This window comes from Durio zibethinus, chromosome 5 (genome assembly GCF_047325235.1).
Source record: "Durio zibethinus cultivar Kanyao isolate XHJ-2024 chromosome 5, ASM4732523v1, whole genome shotgun sequence".
Classification (NCBI taxonomy): domain Eukaryota; kingdom Viridiplantae; phylum Streptophyta; class Magnoliopsida; order Malvales; family Malvaceae; genus Durio; species Durio zibethinus.
Genome location: NC_143166.1, coordinates 4293549 through 4320124, shown reverse-complemented (window position 1 = coordinate 4320124; position 26576 = coordinate 4293549). Strand labels below are relative to the sequence as shown.

Below are 26576 nucleotides of genomic sequence, written 5' to 3'. Positions count from 1 at the left end.
GAAGCTTTTTGTCCGCACAATGAGGTTGCAAAGCAGCTGCATGATAGACAAGTTGGAGACCCAAGTTGGAGATCTCACTTTTCCTTTTCAAGACAGGTACTTGTAACTATAAAGTAAAAGAGCTTGGTTTTAAGATTACTTCTTTATATAAGTAGGCCCTGATTTAGCCATCCTTGGCACCCTTGGCATCTAATCCTCAAAATCCCCACACCTAAATTCATTCTTGAATGAGGGCTAATGATAAGGAAGAGACACCTTAATTCCCATTATATCTTGTTAAAAAGGTGAATTAATGAGGTAGAATGTATTGGGTTGAAAATGATTCACTAACTAATCCCAAACAGCATGAACATTATGTTCCTTAATCAAAATGGGATCTCAAAATTATTGCAAATTGGGATATCTTTGAGCCTTCACAATTATATGGTACTACTCCATGTTAGAAAAGATCAATTGCTCAAGACTGAACCATTGCATCAGATGGTTCAGATTCTCCAAACCAGTGCAACGAGGCCTCCCTCAAAGTCTGATCAGTGGCATTTTGCACCTGAATCACATTATGAAAGCATAACCGTTAAATTAAGAATTTAATTTAATTAATTTATGTAATCACTTTTAAATGATGACATTCAGTAAGTTAGGGGTTTAAATTTCAACACTTTAATTTATTTTTTTAATTTCAGACCGACCTTTTAAAAGAAAAAAAAAAAAAAAAAACAAACATAATTGCTTTTGAGTCTGACATTTTAACACTGGGTGTAAAACTATTCCATTCGGGCACTGGTTGCGTAGGAATCAAAGTTCCCCTTAAATCTAAATCTAAGACTTTACGTATGCTATATGTTCATAGGATACATAAAATCTTGATTATTGCAATAAGAAACATCACTTTTTTTTTAAAAAAAAGAATGTAGTACGAGAATAAAAGAAGAGATTATAAATATTAAGATTTGAAAATATTATTTAAGTAAACCAATCGAGTTAAATTACATATTTATAAGAAACATCACTTTACTATATTCAAGAAAGAACCTCATCTTAACTTATTAAACTGGAGAGAGTCATATTGTCATTTTTCATATTTAAAATCAAAATAATGAGGAGAGGGAAAGGCTGAACCTGGAAAATCCACAAAACTGGATGACCCTTGAACCCAAAGCTTTGGGAGCACCCAGTCACCCACCTCTGTCAGCCTTGTCTTTTAAGCAAAAACTCACACCCAAAAGCTGACAGCCCATTATTCTCTCTCTCAATATTGCTTGATTGCTTATACAAAGAATTCAAACCAACAGCTTCCACCTTCTTGTATTCCAAGTGTCCTAGCCAAAGCGTCCAGTTTCTAGCAGTTTCAAGTGTCCCAGTAAAAGCTGTCATCGATACATGGATCATCAGATGGGATCATTTCAAGTGCCTCCGGGAATGAGAAGCTCTGCATTGTTAGAAACATCATGTGGATATCTACTCCAAGAACTGCAGGCAAAAAATTTTTCTTTTTTTTTTTTTTGCACCTTTTAATATTTGACATAAGCTGTGCTTGTAATCTGCTTTACATTTTCTGATATTGTAATGGATAGATGATATGGGACGAAGTTGGAGAAGATCAGTTAGAAAGAGAAAAGGTTCTACTAGAATTAGAACAGGAGTGTCTGGAGGTCTACAGGAGAAAAGTGGACCGTGCAAATATATCAAGGGCTCGCCTGCATCAGGAATTGGCAGAATCTGAGGCTGAATTTACTCACCTTCTTTTGTCACTTGGTGAACGATCTCTTCCTGGACGGGTACCTTTCATCAATCTATGCCCTGTTTGAAGCCAGTATTCACATTTAACTTATACAAAATAAAAAACCCCAAAAATGCATGGTGTTGCATATATTTCAAAACATTAAATGCCCAAAAGGAACAACATTTCATTAATTTTTGTCACAAGGAACAACAGAGAAGAAATTTCCCCTGTTACTCTAAAAATTAGGCAAAAATGCAGAGCTTTGATTAGAGGTGTAAACAAATTGAATATGAATGATGTTTGCTACGTTGGTGATCTATTCGTTTGATTAAAAGAACCTTTCATGAACCAATTTCGTTTTATTTGTAATCTATTCATTTAATTAACGAAACCTGAATATTGTTGATTCATTAAGTATAATAAATGAATATAAATAAACAAAAATCGAGCTCACAACCTAACTTTGACGTACACCCTTAGCTTTGATCCAGTCAAGATGCAGAGTAGGAGCATCTAGCATGGGAGTTGTGACGAAAGTATTTCTTAATGTTTATTGCTTGGTTTCATGACCTCCTTCTACTTATTGTCTCTGCAGCCAGAGAAAATGTCAGGAACACTAAAGCAACAGCTCGATTCCATTTCTCCAGCATTGCGAGATATGCGGTTGAGGAAAGAAGAGAGAGTAAACCAGTTCCTTGATGTACAAGGGCAAATTCAGAAAATCTCTGCCGAAATTGCTGGCCAATCGGAGTATGACGAATCAATAACAAATGTCAAAGTGAACAAGAATGATCTTTCTTTGAAGAGACTCGAGGAATATAAGAATGAGCTTCAAAGACTCCACAATGAAAAGGTACAATAAAATATCCTTGTACTTGTATCAAGGAAGTTGTACAGATCTAATACTTTTCTTTCCTGTTTCGTTCTTCCGAAGAACAACAGACTCCAGCAAGTGGAAAAATATATAACTGCTGTTCACAATTTGTCTGCCACCTTGGCGATAGAATCCTCCATGATTATTACAAAGGTTCACCCGAGCTTGAATGAATTGTGTGGGATTTCAAAAAACATAAGTGATGGCATCTTGGCCAAACTCAACAGCACTGTGGAGTCTCTCCAAGAAGAAAAGCAAAAGCGGCTTGAGAAGGTAAAATGACATGTTGGCATTCTTGTGAATAAATCTTGTTAGAGGAGCTGCCACTCTGATGTCGGTCTGTAGTAAAAAGTACACATAAATGACAACATAAACATAAATGATGGTAAAAACAGAAGACTCTGATTACTGGAGTGACCGGCCTTCCCTTCCTCAATTTGCCATGAATAACATAAGATTCTTCCACAATCACTTGTTCTTCCTTTTCCTTGATAGCCTACAGCTCAATCATAAGGTAAAAGTTTTTCATGACAAAATCTTTTGTTTGATTTCTGTCAACTTTGCAGCTCCACCATCTTGGTAAAGCATTGAAAAACTTGTGGAGCCTAATGGATACATCCTATGGAGATCGCTACTTGTTTTCCAACATTATTGATCTATTATCAGTTCCATCAGCAGAAGCATCTGATCCTGGAAGCCTTACCCTGGATATAATCCAACAGGTTGGTCTAGAAGATCATCATCACTTCAAACTATCAGAACAACTATATATCTGAAAATTTTTTTTTTTTAATGTTTCAAGGCTGAAGCTGAAGTCAAGAGATTGGATCAATTAAAGGCAAGCAAAATGAAAGAGCTATTTCTAAAGAAACAGAAAGAGCTTGAAGAGATATGCAACAAATCACACATGGAGATTCCTTCAAGATCGGAGATGGAAAATATACTAAACCTGATAAACTCAGGTGGGATTGAACACTTAACATGTTTTTCAAAATTTATTTTCTTGTTTAAATCTGAGGTAATCAATGATCTAACTATAACATACAAAAGGGGAGATTGACCATGCCGATCTCCTCATGAGCATGGATGAACAGATATCAAGAGCAAAAGAAGAAACCTCTAGCAGAAAATTCATAATGGAGAAGGTGGAAAAATGGATGCTTGCCCGATATGAGGAGCGCTGGCTTGAAGAATATAGCATGGTTAATGATCTTACAACAATCTATCTGCATAATTAGTTGGTTATATCTCTCACTGAATCTGTTTCATTTTCCCTATTTCATAAATATTTTCAGGATGATAATAGATATTCAGTCAGCAGAGGTGCTCACAGGAACCTAAGACGTGCAGAAAAGGCGCGAGTAACAGTCAACAAAATCCCTGGTAAATTAGAAAAGCTCCTTCATATCAGAAAAAGTCATTCTCCATAGAAGCTGAAGCCCTTGTTGCATTGACCTACTTTTGTCAAACCAGAAACTTTTTATAAGGTGCATAAGCATAAGTAATAGAACACTGAATTCATTAACCAGCCAGAACTACACAGTTATAAAAATGTGCCGAGTTAATCACTGAACTATGGTACATAATCAATTAGATTGTGTGAAGCCTTCAGCATTCTACCTTGAAGCATGCAGTGTCAAACAGTGAATCTTATTGTGTGCATGAATGTTTGTATTTATGTTTTTTTGGACATATAAATTCTCACAAAATAGTTTCATGCAGCATTGGTGGATTCACTCATAGCAAAAACTAAGAGTTGGGAAGAAGAAAGAAGGAAAGTTTTCTTGTATGATGAGGTAAGATCATATATTCCTTTGATTACATATTGACAAAACGTCCGTTTCTTTGATAGTGTGACAGTAATGTGCATGTACTAAAAAAGGAAAAAGAAGCACCATTCTTCACTTATAGTTAAGACCCAGGATGGTAGTTCAAAAACAGAAAGATCAATATAAATCCAGCATAATCAGAAAACAGTTAGCACCTAAATCCAGCATAAGTGGTTCAATTTTTTTGTTCTGGACTTCAGATCTAACATTACTCCTCATTAGTTATTTCTGAACTTCCACATGCTATTACCTTTTGGGTCAAAATTAAATAAGCAGTCAAATTCAATTTAAGACACACCTTCCCCCTGAAAGCGTATAGAAGCTACTCATACAGTGAACCAATTAATTCCTTGACAAAACCCTTTTTCTTAAGATCATTAAACCAGCTTCAGGAAACACTAAACTACTTCATTCTTAGTTAATGTTGAATAGCTTCATCAGCACATTTAACACTAAAATTAATTCATTATAGGTCTAGATTGCCTCACAGCAAGATTCAGATCTATGTAAAGCTGATATAATGATACCCACTATTTCTTGTCCTAAACTTCAAAACTTAGGCAATTAGAAGGTTCTTTTGTGAGTATGATTATAGAACATTAATCAGATATTCTCCACAAGAACACTACTAAAATAGATCATAAGAAGACATTAACAAACCAAAAAAAAGTTATAGGCAAATCACTAGGGAATGCATCAAGGCATGGAATACTCAACACTTGAATGGATCACTGGGATACTTGGCTTTAAAACTCTCTATCCAGTGACTTGAAATTATGTTTTTGATATGGTATCTCAAGCATGACCTAATTACTAAAGAAGCCGCTATGTGGAAAATGACATCTATGGTTATCTAGGTACCTCTTTTGGCAATGTTGGAAGAGTACAACCTGTTTAGGGAAGAAAGAGAAGAAGAAAAGCAAAGGCAACGGGTTAGTATAATTCCACATTCAACCAAACTAGAATTCGACATTCACAACGACCGGCTTACCCACACCTACTTTCTAACAAGGTGATATATTTTCAGGATATAAAGAAGGTCCAGAGCCAGGTAGTCGTTGAGCAGGAAAACTTCATTTTATCCAGCCCAGCCACCAGTAATCGGCGCCTTCCAAACAAGAGTTTGAATGGAGGTTATGGCAATGCAACCCCTTTAAACAGGAGGCTTTCTCTGAGTATCCAACAGTTGGGGTCAAACAGCATAAACTCAGCAACTCAAGGTATATCATTCATAAAAGAAGGAAAGAAGGTGCAAGGAAAAAGTACATTTCCTCGACCCAATTTCGCCTCTCAGTTAAGAGATGAAACAGCTTCAGTGGTGTCAACATTTTCTGGGCCCTTTTCACCTTGAAATCATTAAATCCCATTCTGATTTAATGCAAAATAAATGGAAACAGTTTATCATACGTTTTGTAGAAGGAAAACAGATAAGTCTGCAGAAAATAAGTTCAGTTTGTTAAGTCAGTTTAAGGGGAAGAAAAACTCACTATATATTTATCTGTTGTCCTTTTGTCCCAATTCTTAGGTTAACAATTGTCATTGCAATGAAAAATAAAATGTAAAATATTTTCATTTCTTTCCATTTTGGTGCTTCATAATCAAATAGCTAGAGTTTCCCATAAAAAAAATGCCCTAATTTTTTTATTTTACAAAGAGGCCGCGGCAAAATAACAGAGATTCCAAATGCTAAAATTTAAATTCATTGCTGCTGCATGAATCAACTGTCTAATCCCAGTTTGATTAATTTAATAATTAATAAAAAATTGACTAACAAGGAAATTTGTCAAAAGAGCTATGCATCATTTATCTGAATCGGAGCTTCATTTCCAGGCCTATGAAAGAAGTGGTCTATGCAGCGAGTTACAACCGGGTGGGTTTATCAGCAAACGGCCGGGAACGATATCGATCGGTCACCGAGCGAGCAACGAATTGCGTAGACTTGCCGGAATGGGAAGTGAGTCAAGAAGGAAATCGCTTGTTAGTAAATGCCTTCTAACGGCGGTTCTCAGGTGATAAAGCTTCACCTTCTTTTCTTTCTTCTCGGTGGCAACTTCGGCCGATCTCTCGGCGAGGAATCGTAGGAAAAGATCGGTGAAACAGGAGACCAGGAATAAGCCTCCGACTTAACCTTGTTGATTTCCTTGTCAAGTTTCATGATCCTTTTGACTCTTCTCATCCGGAATCGGGCCTGATCGGATCAACACCTCATCTTCGCCGTCGATGGAACGTAGTGAACAGTAATAAGAGTGAAGCTAAAGGTCAAAATTGCCCTTAAACTATAATTTCAATAATTATTGAAATCTTTAATATTTTTATTGAAATCAATTAAAATTTTAATTTTAATTTAATTAAAAAATTAGTTATCTAATAAAATTAAATTAATTAATTTCAAATTATAATTAATTAAATTTTTAAAAAATCTTAAAATATATATAAAAATAAAATTTAATCATTTTAATTTTCACATATATTATGTGATATATATTTATTTTATTCATATTATATAAATTTTATTTTATCTTAATTGATAAAAAAAATTAATTGTATTAATTTTATTTATTTTATTGATGTTACATTAATTAACTGTAAAAAAATTTTATCTTAATTATGTCACATATTCGTTTGGCATGCACTAGCCTTTTAGCCATGCCCTCGTAGGCTACTGCGACCAAAGATTGGTCAGCGCCATCTGTTGGTCCTACGTACAAAAGAGCTTGGTTCCTCAAAATTGCTTGATCCCTAGTGTCTTTTCTTGATAATGCTACCGAGTGCTGACCATCGATGAAATAAAGTGCTTAAAAACGCATGCTTGGAAGTTTGAATATGTTGATTATAACGATCATTTTCTTCATTGCAAATTTATTTTGAAGTTTGAAAACAAAACCAATTTGAAATAATTATTATGAATGTAAATTTTAAATAATCAATAATTTATTATATAATAAAAATAAATAAATAATTAAAAACAAAAACAAAAAGGGTTGAATTAGGGGACATGTTCGAGCTTAAAATTAGGCTTCGGTGTGTGCGTCGTTGAGGCCATCACGGTCTATTTGTCCAACTTCGCTTTGCTCCTCCGTTCCGTTCGCTACTTCTCTTGCCGAATATAAAAGCCCCTAGCGGCTACGCTCATCAGTTGGAAACTGAAAAAAAAAAAAATGGAGTTTTCTCAAGCCGACTTCGATCGCCGAATAGTCGCCGAACACACTTGGAAAACCTCTGAACTTAACTACGCCAAGGACCCTCTTGATGCCGAGGTTCTTTTTTTCTGTTTTATTCTTTTTCTTTTTTTTGCTTCAAATTTCATCTTTATCTGTTAAAAAAATGGTTGCAGAATTTAACCAAATGGGGAGGAGCATTACTCGAATTACCTCAATTTCAGACTATTTCAGATGCAAAGAAGATGATAGACGGTATTCTATTTTGTTCTTGAATTTATTTTCCTTTTATTAGTATTATTATTTGCTAATGCAATGAATATTGGTGCTATAGATGCAATTTCGAAATTGGATGAGGCTTTGATGATAAATCCCTCAAGGCACGAAACTTTATGGTGCATGGGAAATGCACTCTCCACCACCGCTTTTATGACTTCCGATCTTGATGAGGCAAAGGTTTCTTCTGATAACGCTGCTCAGTTTTTCCAAAGAGCAGTAGATGGGGTAAATTCGTCCTTTTTTTTCCTCCGTATTTTTCAAAATTTCTCTGAAGGTTTTGGAAGCTAATTTTGATTTTATTATTATTTTTTTTTTTCGTAGCATCCTGGCAATGAGCTATATCAAAAGTCTTTAGAAGTTGCAGTAAAGGTGAACTTGCCTTTCCTTGTTGTACTTAGAGAATTTTCACTTGCGTGTAAATAAACCTCAGAAATTTTCCTATAAATCTTCAGCTCGTGTATGTTTTAACCTTTTAGCAGTATTGTTTGATATGTTAATTATTTTGAAATAAACTTCGATGATGTGGTAATTTGGGCTTAGTTTTTTTGGACAAAGCAGGTTGCTTCATAAATGATAAGGTTATAGCTTGTTAGAATTACATAATATGATTCTTTTTATTGCTATAGGAAGTTATAGCAGCCTGTGTGTCATGGTCTGAGCCACGAATCTCACATCGGCTTTGTAATAAAATTCGACTTGGGACATAAGTATGCATACCATCTTCAACTTGAGGCCTCCTTTTGTGCCTTTTGTGAGACAAAATCATGAGATTCAATGGATTAAAGCGGATAATACCTTGCAAGTTGGTATGGATCATGAAGCTGTGCTTATTAAGTTTAGTGTAGATTGGTGCTTTCCTTTTGTTTTACCTACATTAGATTGGTTTGAGTTTCTTTAATCCCCATTTGTGTCTAATGGTTGTGTTCATATTCCTGAGAAAAAGAAGAAAGATTATCTGACTGCGTGTGGAGGAGTGGGGTCATGTTGATGCCACATGCTTTGACTTTGTGCATACAGTTATTTGTGATACTATATGCTATGAATTGGCTATGTTTTTAATTAGGGGGATATCTTGTTTATATGATGTGTGATGACGAATATTTGTGAACAAATTTGTTTGTTTTCTCAAGCTCCAGAGCTGTATATGAAGTTCCAAAAAGCTGCTGTTAGTCAACAAACTATGGGTGGGGCACCTTCTGCTTATTCAATTACAAATGTGAGATTTTTATTATTATTTTTTTTGTTCATATATCTCTTTGAGTCCTAAACCCCCTTTCTTGCTTATTCATCCAATTGCTTTCTTGTTTGTTTGTTTTCTCAAGCTCCAGAGCTGCATATGGAGTTCCAAAAGGTTGCTGTTAGTCAACAAACTATGGGTGGGGCACTTTCTGCTTCTTCAATTACAAATGTGAGATTTCTGTTTTTTTTTTGTTCATATATCTCTTTGACTCCTAAACCCCCTTTTTTGCTTATTCATCCAATTGCTTTCTTGTTTGTTTTCACACTTCTTTTAGCCTTGGAAGTGCTTGTATTCAATATCCTTTTTTATCACATGATCTAAATTTGTTTATATGATTGTCTTCCAGTGTCTTTTTTCTAAAAATTATTTCTCTTTGATGATGCTTTTCCTTTATATTTCTTTGTTTCTGTCATTTTGTTTCCCATGTTAGCAGGTACTTTCAAATTTTGCTAACCTTTAACTAGATTGTTGTGCATATACTACAATTTATGCATAAGTTCACATATGCATTAGTTAGATAAAGATACTGACATAATTCCTATATTAATATGTAAACATTAATCATGAAATTGTTGGATTCAAACCATTCATCCATGTTTTCATATCATGGAATATTTCCACTTTTGTGAGACTATATCCTATTCATATGTGAAATGGACATATCTTGCATTTGTGACTGATCCATGAGGCATGATTACCTCTTCATTGTAGGATCATCTTTATAATGGAAGATGATTTATCTGTCTTAACAACTGTTTAGGGTTTATTTTTTTCTTTATTGTAATTAAAGGTTAAAGATTTGACATTGTGTAGGGCTCTTTCTGGGACTGGCAATAATTTCCCATGCAGATAAACTATCTTTTTGTTGACATGGTCCACATAGACGTTCATTAGGATTTGATAATGGCTTTTGAGAGGTTTAGGTAATAAAATAGTGTTGCTTAGCAGATCTGGATTCTAGTTCAAAGAACTGTAATTGACAAAAAAAAAAAGTGTTTGTTATCACTCCCAGTTTCTTCAGACATCAGGCTTAGGATTGATTCATTCATTAAACTACTACAAAGGCATAATTGCTAAAAAGGTTTTTTAACTGTTTCTTTAATTAGTGAAGGCAATAAAATTCTTAATGAATGGATTCCTAGAGTTCACTTCTGAGCCTAAAACAACTTCACTTGCACTACAAATAAAGGAAGTAGCAACAACAAATATTCAATAAAGCTCCCTTATTACCTAGCCTAAATATAAATCAAAATTAGTATAGTTTATTGGAATTCCTTAAGCTCCCAACCAAGCCTTCTATTATCCAATTAAGGCTTAGGCATTGCAATCATTGTTAACACATTTTTAACTAATAATTTTAATTTTTATAGAATTATCATAAACTTATTTGATTTAATTATGTCAATTACTTAATTAATTTTGCTTGATTCTTAGCAATTTAATTTAATTACCACCAAATTGTTTTTAATTGTTTCATGTGTAGAAAATTAGAAGATTAAAAAAGACAAGGTGAAATTTGCTTGATTCCATGTTGCATGTGCATGAAAGGAGTTGACCACACTTGCATGGAATGCATGGCATATCATTTGGTAGATCAATGGAATAAACAGACAAAGATGTTGAGCTACTTCGACTCATATGTTGCATGAAAGGGAAATTAGGCTGTTTTGTGTCCATCCAATTTAGCAAACGAGCTTGATGAGGATGAAATTGAGGAATTCTTAAATGATGAGGATGAACATATAGTCAAAGTGTTCTTTAATAGTTTAGAGGCTCCCATATCTTTTGACCCTCAACTTGACACTTTAGATACCTCATTCTCTACACTTTTTTAGATTGTCTATGGTAGTACTTTCACTCTAGAACTAAAACTAATGACCATTATTCCCAGTTCAGTAGGTGACACATATAAAATTTGGCCAGATGAAGGGTCGAAAGTCTCTGTTCAGCATCATCGATTTGAGCTTATTGTTGAAGATACGTGAAAAGAAAGAAGATTAGAAAGTGGATGGATGTTGGTACCAAATGTGGGTGATTACTTAACCCTAGTGATAGTCAAGTTGTTGTTGACTATAAATCAGTGTTTCTTGGGAGGTGACCTATTCCTCTAAAATTCTAAAGGGTAGGGTTCCATAGCATCACCACAAAACTCTATCATTTATAGATTAAAAAACATGACATAACTCCTAATCTTGCCTCTTTTCATTTTGATCTCTACTCCAATTTGTAGTTTCCTTTAAAGGTTTTATAGGTCGAGGCATTTTGTGCTTAGGCTCCCTGTAGTACTCCTCCCCTACTCCTAAAGGTAAGGACTCGATATTTCTAAGTGAGGTATCTTGATGATAGGGGCTAAGGGTGTTATGAATTTGACGTACATGAATCTTTAGATTCCTGATAGAAGTTTCTTGTTCTTTAAGAAAAGTTTCTTGCATTTGAGGCATGGCAGATTGTTGAGATGCAATTGTGTTGAGCATTTCTTCTATTAGTTTTTTAGGTGAGATAATGATTCAAGAATTGGGTGAATTGAATTTTTAAAAATTTTTTTCAAACAATGATTTATAGAGGTTTGGTCTTTTTTACAAGGCATTTATGTTCTCTCTTCTTGGTTGTTTACACCAAGGGTTAAATCTACTAATCTTGAATTAAAATTACATTCTTATCTTTTTCTTTTTAAGGCTTAAGATAGAAACCTTACACTCTCTACTTTTTAGATTAAGTAACAACCTCTCAATCTCACAAATTCAAGATGATAACTTATCTCTTAATTATAAAATCACTTAATAAAAATACAAACTTAAAATACCTTACAAAGGTTAAGTGTTTGCCTTATAAGGTACAAAGAAATTTGATAAATGAACAACAACAATGATTTGGATATAACAAATACAAAAATATAGACTTTAAAGCTCTAAAAACTCTTGATTTTTTGAGAGAATTAAAACATAGCTTGTTGACTCTTTCTTTCTTGATTCATCAATCTTCTTGGTGTGTTGGAGTGGTCAATATATAGAGAAATTGAAGAACTAATTGTTGGAGAAGCTTGAGAGAAGAAAATAGCCATTGAAGCTTGATAAACTAGTCGTTGGAGATGTTTTTGAGCAGACCCAATCGATCTTTTCCCTGAAGGGATCAATTGGTTCAAGTTTTGAAAGCCAATTCATACCTTAAAAATTCATAACTCAATCGATCCCTTTATATAGGGGATCAATCCTGTCAAGGGGGTGATCGATCCCTTATATAGGGTGATTGATCCTTTTTTCAACTTGGAGCACAAAGATACGTTCTTGGTAAAAAATCAATTGATCCCTTCCTTAAAGGAATCGTTCTTGGTAAAAAATCAATTGATCCATTCCTTAAAGGAATCGATTCTATCAAAGCTGCATGATTGTCTCTTATTTTACACTTTACTTATTAATTTGATCATGTCTTGAGTTATATAATTTCAAATAAAAAATCGTTTGAAGATTTAGACATTAGACTTAAATGGCTTTCTATCTATATAAAATTTATCGCTTAATTCATTGCATACGAATTATAATGAATTTTCAAAACTACCTATTCTATAGTATTTAGATAACTGCAAAGTGTAGTAAAAATTTAAAATATTTTCTTAAAAAAATTAGATTTAGATTTTATTTGATCCATTAGTAAGTAGACTCAAAAAAATTTTCAACCATATAAAATTCAAATATTAAAGTTTTGTAAATTAATACAGAAAAATAAAACAAATTCAATGTTGAAAAACTGTGTTTTTGTAAAACACCTTTCTTAAGTTAATCTATTTCTTAAAACCAATATTATTAAAATTATATTAAGTCCAAAATGAATAAGTTTACTTTAAAAATAACAATTGGACTTTCATTTAAGCTCAAATAAACAATCTTTAAAAATAGATTTGGTTTGAGAAATATGAAAACAAAAAAAGAGTTGTTTACACTATGAAAAATATATTATTTATTTAGTACAAAAAATAAAACTTAAGAATATGTACTAAATAAATCTTTTTCAAAATTTTGATTAAGCTTATTTAGCTTAATGTTTTATCATTTCAAAATAAAGATTAATTCAAGACTAACAATCTTTTCTTTTTTTATATGACAAAACTTAAAGATAAATTTACTTGATAAGAAAATTTTTTTAAGACATTTAAGATTTTAAAAAATATTTTGAAAAACTCCTCTTTAAACAATTCATGGTAAAACTCTCTTTTAATTTATGCATTCTAATAAAGATAAATTTACTTGATAAGAAAATTTTTTTAAGACATTTAAGATTTTAAAAAATATTTTGAAAAACTCCTCTTTAAACAATTCATGGTAAAACTCTCTTTTAATTTATGCATTCTAATCCAATACAACTCAACTAACATATGTTAGAGCATATATAAAATAAGCACAATCAAACATATGCATATTAAGCACAAGCAAATTTGTCTATATGATATTTCTCTATTTTTTTGTTATGGCAAAAAGGCTTGAGTAAATAAACTCATAAACACAAAAAGAAGGTATTAGCAAATATATTCATTAAACGTTTCTCTCTTTTTTTGTTTAAACTCTTTATACTAAATGTTTAAGCTCTTATATCAATTGCTATAAGCATACAAGAAAAAATATCTCTAAACTCTCTTTTTTTAACATTTCAAAAAAAGGATCAATTCAAGGCATATGACAAAATGTTTGATAGCAATAATATCAAGAGTATTTTAAATGCATGTAATCAAGTGTAATATGTACAATAAAGTTCACATACATGTATTCAAGCACAAAAGCATAAATGTATCCAATTAAAATATTATAACACAAAATCATTTGTTCAACTTAACCACATAAAATTTATGAGCAAAATGATAATAAATGATATGCAACCTACTCATAAATCATGTTATCATAAGATGTGTTTAGAACATAAAATATCAATAGCAATTAAGCATAAATTCAAGCATATGCATACAAGCTCATATAAATTATTAAAGATACAATTGTTTAAGATATGTTATCACAACACATATCAATTGTTATCCGAAAACAAATCAAGCAAAATTATATTCTAAGATTTTTCTTCATTTTCAAAATAAGAATTAATCAATTTAAGGTACACATAATTTTGCATGAAGGTATAAGCTATATCAAAGATAGGTACATAAATAAGCATCTATGAAAGTTTAAAAAATCTTTAGTAATTTGATACCAATTGTTAGCAATTTTATGCACCAACTTTCATAGAGCACACATATTTCAAACATATGAAAGATTCATTCAATACATGCATAAATAATAATAGTAATCTTTTATAAGCTATCATATCCAAACAAGAACCAAAAGCTCATATGTATTTAATAAAGCATGAATACTAATGAGTAATAAGGTTCAATTATCATCATATCATAACAAAGATTATTCAAGCATTTTTTAAATATGACAAACGCATATGCTATAGCAAGGAAATAATGAAAGCATAATTATTCAATTATAATCCAAATTATTTTAATGCATAGCATAATATTTAACTCAAGCATATACAAGTATTCAATCATATATTTCGATCAAAATCATACAAGCATATGCAAAATATATAAGCAATATATCTAATTAAAAAAAATATGCAAGCATTTAGGCACAATTTGGTACATCAAATGGACTCAATCAATGAATATGTGTATAAATTTTAAATTTATAATTCATAATCTATAAGTCAAATCAATTTAAAGATCAAGCAATCAACATCTCCAACTCATAGTTATGTTCAAAGATTCATTTTAAACAAACATTTATGTAAAAAAAATTTATTAATCACATTAAGATAATCAAGAATTAGACGTGAATATTAATCAATCCAATCATTTAACAAAGTTAAGAGAAATTTTGTCAAGTAGCTTGGTGATTAATTTATGCAAAGTGTTCACAAATTCATATACAATATCTAATTTTTGTACATATAAAAGCAAGCATTTATCAAATCATGCATTAAACATTATAAATCATAAGCACATAGCATAGATTCAATACAATTACCTTCATCCTTATCAAGCTAAGTTGTTGTGCTCATCGTAGTTGAGTGAGGCTTTGAATCTTTGATTCCACATCATTTGGGCTAAGTCTTTGATGCATTTGAGCTTGATTAATGAAGATGACTTGCTTTACTTGTTCCACTTAAATTTTCAAAAACGTTAGTTCATTCATGCTCATTTCAAGTTCTCATAGCATAGACTTAGAAAAAATTTTTGAAAAAAGATTTTCATTGAAAGCATCAAGAAAATCAATTAATAAAAATTATACCAATTATTAAAAAATAATTTCATATTCTAAGTCATAGATAAAAGAAAATTTATTCACTAAGTATAAGTTGCCAATTGCAAGGGAGATATATATTTAAGCTAAAGGTCTTATATCAATTTAAATATCAAATAGCACAAGAATGACACTAAAGCAAAAATTCTCATGTAATGTGTAAAAATCAAACTTTTTAAATCATTCATGAACACAAAATAGATATTTAATATTCATGTATATTCAAGAAATCACTAAAGAATAAGTCATAACAAATTATAGGCTATATGAAAACTAAAAACTCAAGGAAGACATATTTGTCATTAAAAACATATTCAAAAAAATTTTAGCACAAAGCATAAATATGTTTACACAAATTATAGGTCATAATCAACAGTGACTTAAGCTAAAAATAAGTATCATAAAAAAATCATTTAATTAAGTCATATTGTAACATGTCAAGTAAAAAAAAATCATATTTATCATATATGCACACACTTGACAAGAACAATAGATGAACTAACAACACATATCATTAAACACAATTCGTTCATCAATACTTAATCTCAAACTAAAAGATAAGTCAATATACACAAGTTTCAAAATATTTCATAAAATTAATGAATTAATTTAGCACAAGAGCAAGTATATTTATAAATTTTTAAAATTCAAAAGATAAAAAATTTAAGTATTTTTAAATCATAAGCATTAAAGTCAAGTTGAATTAATGATCATATGAGCACATATCTTGACCAAAAACATAGATGAATAATGAATCAATATATATTACTTAAGCACATAAAATTCATCAACATAAGAAAAAAATAAATCTTGAATTAATAAGGGTAAAGAATTAAAGCATATTTCAAGATTATTTAAAAAAAATCAAAAGATGAACAATCAAACATCAATATTTATGATTTAAGCTCAAAATGATCATCAATTTTTAAAATCCCAAATCAAGAGTTAAAACAATTATGTATAACACAATCAAGTTTAAAAAATTCACAAATCCAAGTATTATAAAAAAATTGAGCAATTTTAAATATCATGGTCATATAGGTTTGTTTAACAATGACAAATTAATATGTATAAAAATCACAAAATCATTCAAACAAATATATTTATGCAAAATACAACAAGATAAATCATTCAAAGCTTAATATTTTCAAGATTTTTATTTTTGATATTTTGAAGCTCATTTTTGCTTAAAAAAGACCTTAATAAATAGTCAAGCTTATTTTTAACCATCTTGAACCATTCCAACAAGTTTTAAATGACAAAATAAAGTTGTTCAAGTGATCACTTGGCATTAGAAATAAGAAAATTAAAAAGTCAACTCTTAATCTCATATTTCTTTGAAAAAGGTCATTAGGATGGATAAATATGTTTAAACGCACATTTAAGCTCTTCAAATTATTTAGAAAAGTTTTATATCATAATTTGAAATTGTCTAAATGGTTTTTATGCCCATGTATGTTCAAAAATAAGATTTGATCTTTTAAGCTCTAAAATCCTTTAAAATTTGCATGTAGCACTTATGAAAAATTTAAACTATTGCAAGTTATCAAGTTATCTTTGTTTGAAGAAGTTTAAATTATTGAATTCAAAATATTCAAATTCAGTTTACAATTAAAAACTTATTAAAAAAAAATTTCATATTTTAAGGCTTGATTTTAGCAAAAATTATTTTCAAACCAAAACATAAAGTCTCAAAATCATTAAGCTTTGAATGCTCCTTCTAAGTTTGTGCATAAATATAAAAATAATTTAGAACATAATTAATCACATGAAGCACTAATAACAATTTCACAAAACATGCATAATATCATCAATATCCAACATTTATATACATAATCATGCATAAACACAAGTTTTCAAAAATGTCAATTTCACAAATAATATCAAAATATTAAGATTATTCATACAATCTCAATATCAAGAGTATTCACATGTAATCTCATAAATTCATTAGAGCATTCATGAATTCTCTTAAAAATATATCTCAAGCAAATAAATATTAAACACAATATTATCAAGCATGAGGAATATATTAAAATCATACATTTAAGAGAAAAAAATAAATGCATACTCAATTTAAGCTCACATATATCAAATAAAATTGGTATATTCAAGATATATCAACAAAGCATATACCAATATCCATTAAGCACTCAATGTTCAACAAGAATAGGCAACTGATATCATATTCACTTAAAATAAAAGTTTAGAGGTTACCCATCTCCATTGTCTAGAGTATTCAATTTTCAATCTCACATTGTATTGCTCTAGTACACTTATAAAAGACAATCTCATTTGATTTTTGATACTCAAATTGCTTTGGGTCTTTAAAAGTTAGTGACCAAGTCTTTTGTTCTTTTAGGAGCCCATACTTGTCTAATTTTAAATGAAACTTTTCTTCCAATAGGACAAGTATGTATAATATAATCATGAAAATTATAAAAATTACATTTAATTGTTTTAATATCTAATGAACTCTTTAAAAGCTGTTCTTTTTCATTCATCAAATTTTTTTTTCAAAATAATATTTTTTTTAGAAATTTATTTTTACTTTGAGAGGTTTCAAAATCTATTTTTCATTTTTCATTTTCTTTTTCCAAAGTATTTTTTGCATTTATCAAAAAATCATTTTCAACATTCAATTTTGAAATTATTTTCTTGTATTTTATTTTTATCAACTTAAATTTCATAACTAACTCATCATAAGCATCTAGCAATTTATCAAAAGTATATGAAAATCAATTAAATTAAAGATTACTTTAGGCTCTTCAAGAGCCATGAGATATGATGCATTTTAGTTAGAATTTATCTTTCATATAGCTTATCCAATTTTCTTCATATCTCATTTGAAATGAAGCAATTTGAGACCAAGTTAAAGTTTTGAGAGTCAAGAGCTCCATAAAGTAAAAACTTTGCCTTAGCATCATTCATCATTTCCCACATATAATTTACATAATTTGAAGGAATTCCAAGCCTTTTCTCTATCATGTTTCAAACTTTAAAATCACGGGCTATTATGAACACCTTCATCTTTATTCTTCATTTACAAAATTCGTATTTATCGAACATTGGAGCTTTGAGAATTTTTTCACTATCTTGGAACTTAAATTGAGTCATTGAATCTTTACTTAAGGTGGTTAAACCTACAAAAAGATACCAAAGCTCTGATACTAATTGTTAACTTTTTAGATGAGATGGTGATCCAAGAATGAGTGAATTAGATTTCTTCAAATTTTTTCTAAACAATAATTTTAGAATAATTGAATGAAAAATTAAAATCAATATTATAATATAATGCAAATGACAACAAATTAATGAACTTGAAGCTAATATGAACTATAAGCAAAGTAAAGAGATAGGGATAGAGAAATCAAACACAATGATTTATAAAAGTTCAATATTTTTTCACAAGGTACTTACGTACTCTCTTCTTAGTTGTTCACACCAAAGCTTCAATCTACTAATCTTGAATTGAAATTATAATCTTATCTTTTTCTCTTTAAAGTTTAAGATAGAAACTTTACACTCTCTACTTTCTAGGCTAAGTAACAACCTTTTAATTTCACAAATTCAACAGGATATCTTATCTCTTGATTACAAAATTACTTAATAAAAATACAAACTTAAAACACCTCTCAAAGGTTTTGTGTTTGCCTAATGAAATATAAAGAAATTTGATGAAATAACAACAATGAGTTAGATACAACAAAAACAAAAATATAGATTTTAAAGCTTTAAAAATTCTTGATTCTTTGAAAAAGTAAAAATATAGCTTGTTGACTATTGTTCTCTTGATTCATCAATCTTTTTGGTATGTTAGAATGGCCAATATATAGAGAATTGAAGAACTAGCTATTGGGGAAGCTTAGGAGAAGAAAATAGCCATTGAAGCTTGATAAACTAGTCGTTGGAGATGTTTTTAGGCAGACTCGATTGATCTTTTTCTTGAGGGGATCGATTGGTTCAAGTTTTGGTAGCTAATTCATATCTTGAAAATGCATAACCTGATCGATCCCTTTATGTAAGGGATCGATACTGTCAAGAGGGTAATCAATCCCTTATATAAGGTAATCGATCCTTTCTTCAACCTGGAGCACAAAGATGTATTCTGGGTAAAAAATCAAATGATCCCTTTCCTGAGGGAATCGATCCTGTCAAAGCTAGATGGTTGTATCTTATTTTGTATTTTACTCACTAATTTGATCATATCTTGAGTTATACAATTTCAAATCAAAAATTATTTGAAGATTTAGAAACTAGATTTAAAGGGCTTTCTATTTATATAAAATTTATCACCTAATTTATTGTATATGAATTATAGTAAATTTTTAAAACTACCTCTTTTGCAGTTTTTAGATATCGACAAAGTGTCTAGTAAAAATTTAAAATCTTTTCTTAAAAATTTAAAATTTGATTTTGTTTGATCCATTAAAAAGTAAACTCAAAGACCTTTTCAATCATATAAAATTCAAATATTAAAGTTTTGTGAATTAATACAAAAAAATAAAACAAGTTCAATGTTAAAAAATTTTGTTTTTGTAAAATAACTTTATTAAGTTAATCTATTTTTTAAAAACCAATATTATTAAAATTGTATTAAGTCCAAAATGAATAAGTTCACTTTAAAAACAATAATTGGACTTTCATTTAAGCTTAAATAAACAATTTTTATAGATAGATTTAGTTTGAAAAATATAAAAATAAAGAAAGGTTTGTTTACACTATGAAAAACATATTATTTATTTAGTATCAAAATATAAAACTTAAGAACATGTATTAAATAAATCTTTTTTAAAATCTTTATCAAGCTTATTTAACTTAATGTTTTGTTATTTCAAAATAAAGATCAATTCAAGGCTAACTTCTTTAAGGGATCGTTTCTGCTCTTGAAGAGGAAAAAATTGTGGTAATGAGAATTGTTATGAGGTAGAAAAGTAATCTGGTGATATGGGGTGGGATGGATATCGTGGATCTTGAGGATATTGAGAAGACAAATTATAAGGGGGAGAATACTATAGTGGATTGGGATACTATGTTGAAGGATATTGAGGTGGGGAAAATTCAGTTGGGGAAGTCGAAGAATACATAGGTATAGAAATAAATGATTGCCTGACTCATGTCCTATGAGGGACTCGAATGATTTTCCCTCCCTAAAGTATAGGTATTTGGATAGAATTCAAATTATTGACTATTTGGATAGCCCACTGAATATGTTTAATAGTAATTGGACACCTATCATTAAAGTGATCTCCACCACAACTATCACAATGTGAAAATGGGCTTAGGGATGGATGGACAAGATTGGGTTCATTTGAGCTTCAATGGCATCTATTTTATCAACTAGAGTTGCTATCTAAAGGGTCAAGGCTTTAATGGGATTTGATTCACAATCATCAGTAGCACTCTTAGACACTGAAATCTCATATGACCATTGGTTTTGAAATTTGGATCATTGGGGAAGTGAAATCTCTAAAGGTACTATGCCTTAAAGGTTCGCCCATAGGGTTTTGAAATCCATCAACTTGAGATAATGTATAATCACTCTAAAACCTGGGCTTAGAATAACCTAACAGATTATGCCAATTCATTGAAGAGAAACTAAAAGTACAAAAGTTAAGAAAAAAAATGGTCTAAACTACACCTAAGTATGCTTGGTATTGATATTAGCACTTAATGATGCTTATAATCCCTGGTAATGGCGTCAAAACCTTGTTGCCCACACCATAAGTATACGGGTCATACAAGTAATAAATGGTAGTATTCTCTTTGAATATCGTCTTTCGAGGATTACGATGGTATTTAAAGCTAACTACTAAAATCAGGCACCCAAGATATAATCAAACCTAACAAAAATTAACTAGCTTGAAATTTTAAATAAACATTAAATTTAAATTACGAATAATTAAATTGCATGAAAATTTAAATTGCATAAATTTAAAAAGCTTGAAAAATAAATTGCATAAAAAGTAAATGAAGGCATGAAATTTAAAGACTTGAAATTAAATTATAAGAAAAGTAAATTGCATAAAATTAAATAACGTAAAAAATTAAAATGTTTGAAATAAAAATGCCATCTAAATTTTAAATTCCAAGAAAATTAAAGAGCAAGCAAATAATGATGAACATTAAAAACATACAGGACACTTAAGGTGAAAATCGAAATACAAGACCAAAAGATTGCAAGGAATTTACAAACACTCTAAAAGACATGGTTCCATAAAATCACCACAAAACTTTTTATCATTTCTAGAATCAAGAACATGACACAACTCCTAATCTTGCCTTTTATAATCTTGATATCTACTCCAATTTGTAGTTTCCTCTAAAAGTGCTATAGGTCAAGGTATTTAATGCTTAGGCTCCCTATGGCACTCTTCAATTACTCCTAAAGGTAAGGATTCAGTATTACTAGGTGAAGTATCCTGAGGATAGGTGCTAAGGCTATTATGAATTTGACATACATGAATCTCTAGATTCCTAATGGAAGTTTATTGCTCTTGAAGAAAAGTTTCTTGCATTTAAAGTAGACCTAGCAATTCATGTTTTCGTGTTATATTTCGTGTCATGTTTGACACATGTAATGATATGAATTATTAAAACATAAAAATGACATGAATTATAAAACGTATTTAAATTCTAAATACAAATATGACACGTTTATTATACGTATTACACACGACACGACATGACTAATGAATCACATTGATAACACTAATATACACAAATAACATTGATATATACAAATAACATTAATATACACAAATAGATAATAAATACATATCATCAAACATTATACCCAATTCAAGGCATATCAACCTACTAGCTTCAAAGTATTCAAAAAATAATAATAATTTATAAGTTACATTTTAATAATATCTATCATGTAATATAAAATAAATTATTTAATTTTTTTATCATTATTCATATTATTTAGAATATGTATAATTTTTAATTTCAAATGTATAACATCTTATTTTAACTCTTATAATTTAAAGTAATCACATATCATGATCTATATGATTTAGTACCAGATCCAAAATGATGAACTACTAAAGATTAAAGAATAAAATAATGATGTATTATATTAATATTATTATTTATATTTTATTTATATTATTAATATAAAAATGATTTTATAATAATTATTAAATCAATATCATAATTAAATATTTAAAATAATCTTTATATGGGATATTAAATAGCTAATTAGGTATCATAATTAAATGATTAAAAATTAAAATAATTTTTATATGTGTATATTAAATTAAAATAAATATAAAAAATAAGTTAAACTTGTTTTTATGTCGTATCACGTGTTAAATGTGTTTATGTGTAACATGCTTTATTTAAATGTGTTTTTCGTATCTTATGTGTTTAGATGTATTAATACATATAAAACACAAAATGTGTTATATTGAAATTCGTGCCAACACGAATAAACACGAAACACTCTTTTTTTAAAACATAGTTTTTTCATATTATTTTCGTATTGTATCATCATGTCATGTCTAATTTGAAGCATGATAAACATGGAGGAGCTTCAAGTTTGAATTAGAGCTTAAATGGGAATAAAATGGAAGCTAAACAATCTTTAATTTGACCAAAAAAATTCAGCAAAGAAGGAGAGAACAAGAAAAGCCAAACCTGTCTTGAAATTGGTTGATGGGGAGTTTGCAATTTTTCTTTGGTTGTAAAGTCATTGGTTAGGTAGCATTTTTTTCTAGTATTTTCTTGACTTTATGCCTCATTTGACAATTTGTTGTGGAAAAAAATTAGTTGTGAAAAAAAAAAAAAACACAAAAAGAGCTTAACATAGAATACATTGGAATTTTTCTGGTTGTAACATCATTGGTGAGAGGTTGCAATTTTTTTGGTCTTGACTTAACTTTTATGCCTCTTCTTTGGACATTTGGTTGTGGAAAAAAACAACAGACTAGGGAAGGCTTTTGCTTTTAATACGGACTAGTCTTGTAATTTGAGGAGACAACCAGCACAAGAATGAAGAAATTTCACAAGTTGCCATCCTACTTTCAGTAGTACTCCTCACTACTCCTAAAAGTAAGGTCTTAGTACTACTAAGTGAGGTTTCCTAAGTATAACGGTGTTAGCATTGAATTAATCTTTATTTTGAAATGATAAAATATTAAGCTAAATAAGCTTGATCAAGATTTTGAAAAAGATTTATTTAGTACATGTACTTAAATTTTATATTTTGGTACTAAATAAATAATATGATTTTTAAAGCTTAAACAAACCTTTCTTTGTTTTCATATTTCTCAAATCAAAACTATCTTTAAACATTATTTATTTGAGCTTGAATGAAAGTCTAGTTGTTGTTTTTAAAGTGAACTTATTCATTTTGGACTCAATATAGTTTTGATAATATTGATTTTGAGAAATAGATTAACTTAAGAAAGTTATTTTATAATAACAAAGTTTTTCAACATTAAACTTGTTTTATTTTTTTGTATTAATTCACAAAGCTTTAATATTTAAATTTTATATTGTTGGAAAGCTCATTGAGTTTACTTTCTAATGGATCAAACAAAATCTAAATTTAAATTTTTTTAAAAAAAATTTGAATTTTTATTAGATATTTTGCTGTTGTCTAAAAATTACAAAATGGGTAGTTTTGAAAATTCACTATAATTTGTATGCAATGAATTAGGTGATAAATTTTATATGAATAGAAAACTCTTTAAGTTTAGTTTTTAAATCTTCAAACGATTTTTTATTTGGAATTGTATAACTCAATATATGATTAAAGTAGTAAGTAGAATATAAAATAAGATACAGTAGAGTAGCTTGATCGATTTGATCCCCTAAGCTATAGGATCGATCCCCTAGCTGAACCAATCGATCAAGTCCTTTACCTGATCGATCGACTCTACCCAAAAATGTACGTAACAGTTAGTTTTCAAGCTTCCAATAGGCATTTCTTCTTTCAAATAATCTCTAATAGCTAGTTTTTCAGTTCCTCTATAAATTGAGCACTTTATCACACCAAGAAGGTTGATGAATCAAGAAAGCAAGATCAAACAAGTCATATTTTCATTCTTTCAAAAAAATCAAGAGTTTTAAAGCTTAAATTCAATATCTTTTGTATTTCTTGTATCTAAAATATTATTGTTATTTATTCATCAAACTTTTTTATACTTCATTAGGGAAACACTCAACCTTGATAGATATTTTAGTTTGTAAAAATTATTTGGGTTATCTTGTAAGTAAGAGATGAGGTATCTTCTTGTTATTGTAAGTGTTAGGTTGCTATCTAAGCCTTAAGAAAAAATAGAGTTGTAATTTCAATTTAAAAATAGTAGATTAAAATGTTGGTGTAGACAATCAATAAGAAAAGACATAGGTGCATTGTGAAGAAGAACTGAGCCTCTATCAATCATTGTGTTTGATTCTCTATTCCTATCTCTTTACTTTGCATTTGGTTTAAGATTATCAATTTATTATTTTTTGCATCATATTTTGATATTGATTTTAATTTTTCATTCAATTATTTTGAAATTATTTTTTGGGAAACACTTGGAGAAATTCAATTTATCCCCTCTTATATCATTATCTCACCTAAAAAGATAACAATTGGTATTAAAACTTTGATCATTTTTTGTAGGTTTAACCACCTTGGATAAAGATCCTATGGGTTAATTTAAGTTTCAAGATGGTGAGAAAGTCCTCAAAGCTTCTATGTTTGATAAATTTGAATTTTATGAATGGAAAATGAGGATGAAGAGGTTCATAATAGCCTAAGATTTTAAAGATAGGAATGTGATAGAGAAAGAGCTTGGAATTCCTTTAAATAATGCAAACTATATGAAGCAAGTGATGAATGATGCTAAGGTAAAGTGCTTTTTCTATGGAGCTCTTGACTCTCACAACTTCAATTTGGTCTCAAATTGCTCCACTTCAAATAAGATATGGAGGAATTGGTATGAGCTACATGAAAGATAAATTTTCAACCAAAACATATAATGTCACATGGGTCTTGAAGACCTTAAGATAACCTCTAACCTAATTAATTCAAATTCATATACTTTTGATGAGTTAGTTATGGAATTTTAGTCAATAAAAATGAAATATAAGAAAATGATTTCAAAGTGGAATGTAGAGATTAAGTTTTTGATGAATGCTAAATTTGTTTTAGAAAAAGAAAATGAAATGGGGAAAATAGATTTAAAAACCTTTCAAAATATGTATGAAATTTTAGAAAAAGAAAATTTTGATTTAAAAAAAAATTTTGATGTTTTGATGAATGAAAACAAGAGTTTTTAGATAAGAGTTTAAGTGCTAAAATAATTAAATGTAATTTTTGTAATTTTCATGGTCATACTATACATACTTATCCCATAAAAAAAAAGTTTCATTTATAATTAAGCAAGTATAGGTTCAAAAAAGAACTAGAGACTTGGTCACTAACTTTCAAGGACCAAAAACAATTTGGGTATAAAAAATTATATAAGATTGTCTTTTGTAAGTGTGCTAGAGCAAGGAGTTACAATATGAGATTGAATGTTAAATATTCTAGACGCACAATGGAGATGTGTAATCTCTAAACTTTTATTTTAAGTGAATATGAAATTGGTTGCCTATTCTTGTTGAACATTGAGAGCTTAATCGATATTGATATGTGCTTTGTTGATATATCTTGAATATACCAATTTTATTTTATATATGTAAGCTTGAATTGAGTATGCATTTTTTTATATATGATTTTAATATATTCCATATGCTTGTTGATATTTTGTTTAATACTTATTTGCTTAAGATACATTTTTAGGAGAATTCATGAATGCTCTAATGAATTTGTAGGATTACATGAGAATTCTCTTGATATTGGGATTGCATGAATGATCTTGATATTTTGATATTATTAACATCCTTGAAAACTTGTGTTTATGCATGATTGTGTACATGAATGTTGGATATTGATGATATCATGCATACTTTATGAAATTGTTATTGGTACTTGATATGATTAATTATGTGCTAAATTATTTTTATATTTATACACAAACTTAGGAGGAGAACTCAAAGCTTAATGATTTTAAAACTTTATATTTTACTTTAAAAGTGATTTTTGCTAGAGTCAAGCCTTAAAATATAAAAAAAAAAATTTAGCAAGTTTTTAATTGTAAAATAAATTTGAATATATTGAATTTAATAATTTAAATTTG

General features: G+C 29.4%; 2 protein-coding genes and 1 pseudogene across 3 annotated transcripts; 2 read left to right on the top strand and 1 right to left on the bottom strand.

The window, feature by feature from the left end:
• The first annotated feature begins 1342 nt into the window (after positions 1-1342).
• LOC111282499 (65-kDa microtubule-associated protein 8-like) lies at positions 1343-6008 on the top strand. Its single transcript, XM_022870611.2, has 11 exons — positions 1343-1476; positions 1575-1778; positions 2319-2576; positions 2658-2870; positions 3164-3319; positions 3400-3559; positions 3648-3799; positions 3893-3980; positions 4320-4393; positions 5284-5358; positions 5454-6008. The coding sequence occupies exons 1-11, from the start codon at positions 1381-1383 to the stop codon at positions 5775-5777; spliced, it is 1800 nt and encodes a 599-aa protein (XP_022726346.1). The 5' UTR covers positions 1343-1380; the 3' UTR covers positions 5778-6008.
• Positions 6009-6077: 69 nt separating this feature from the next.
• Positions 6078-7469, bottom strand: LOC149518695 (uncharacterized; annotated as a pseudogene).
• On the top strand, positions 7413-26252 carry LOC111281509 (mitochondrial import receptor subunit TOM20-like). 2 transcript variants are annotated; one of them, XM_089760684.1, is made up of 7 exons: positions 7413-7683; positions 7761-7839; positions 7919-8088; positions 8185-8232; positions 9000-9079; positions 9186-9271; positions 25016-26252. In XM_089760684.1, exons 1-5 carry the CDS (start codon positions 7585-7587, stop codon positions 9009-9011), a joined length of 408 nt encoding a protein of 135 aa, XP_089616810.1. In that variant the 5' UTR covers positions 7413-7584; the 3' UTR covers positions 9012-9079; positions 9186-9271; positions 25016-26252. The 2 variants fall into 2 exon arrangements, with proteins under 2 accessions (XP_089616810.1, XP_089616809.1); XM_089760683.1 differs by having other exon boundaries at positions 8994-9079; positions 25016-26250.
• The last annotated feature ends 324 nt before the right edge of the window (positions 26253-26576 follow it).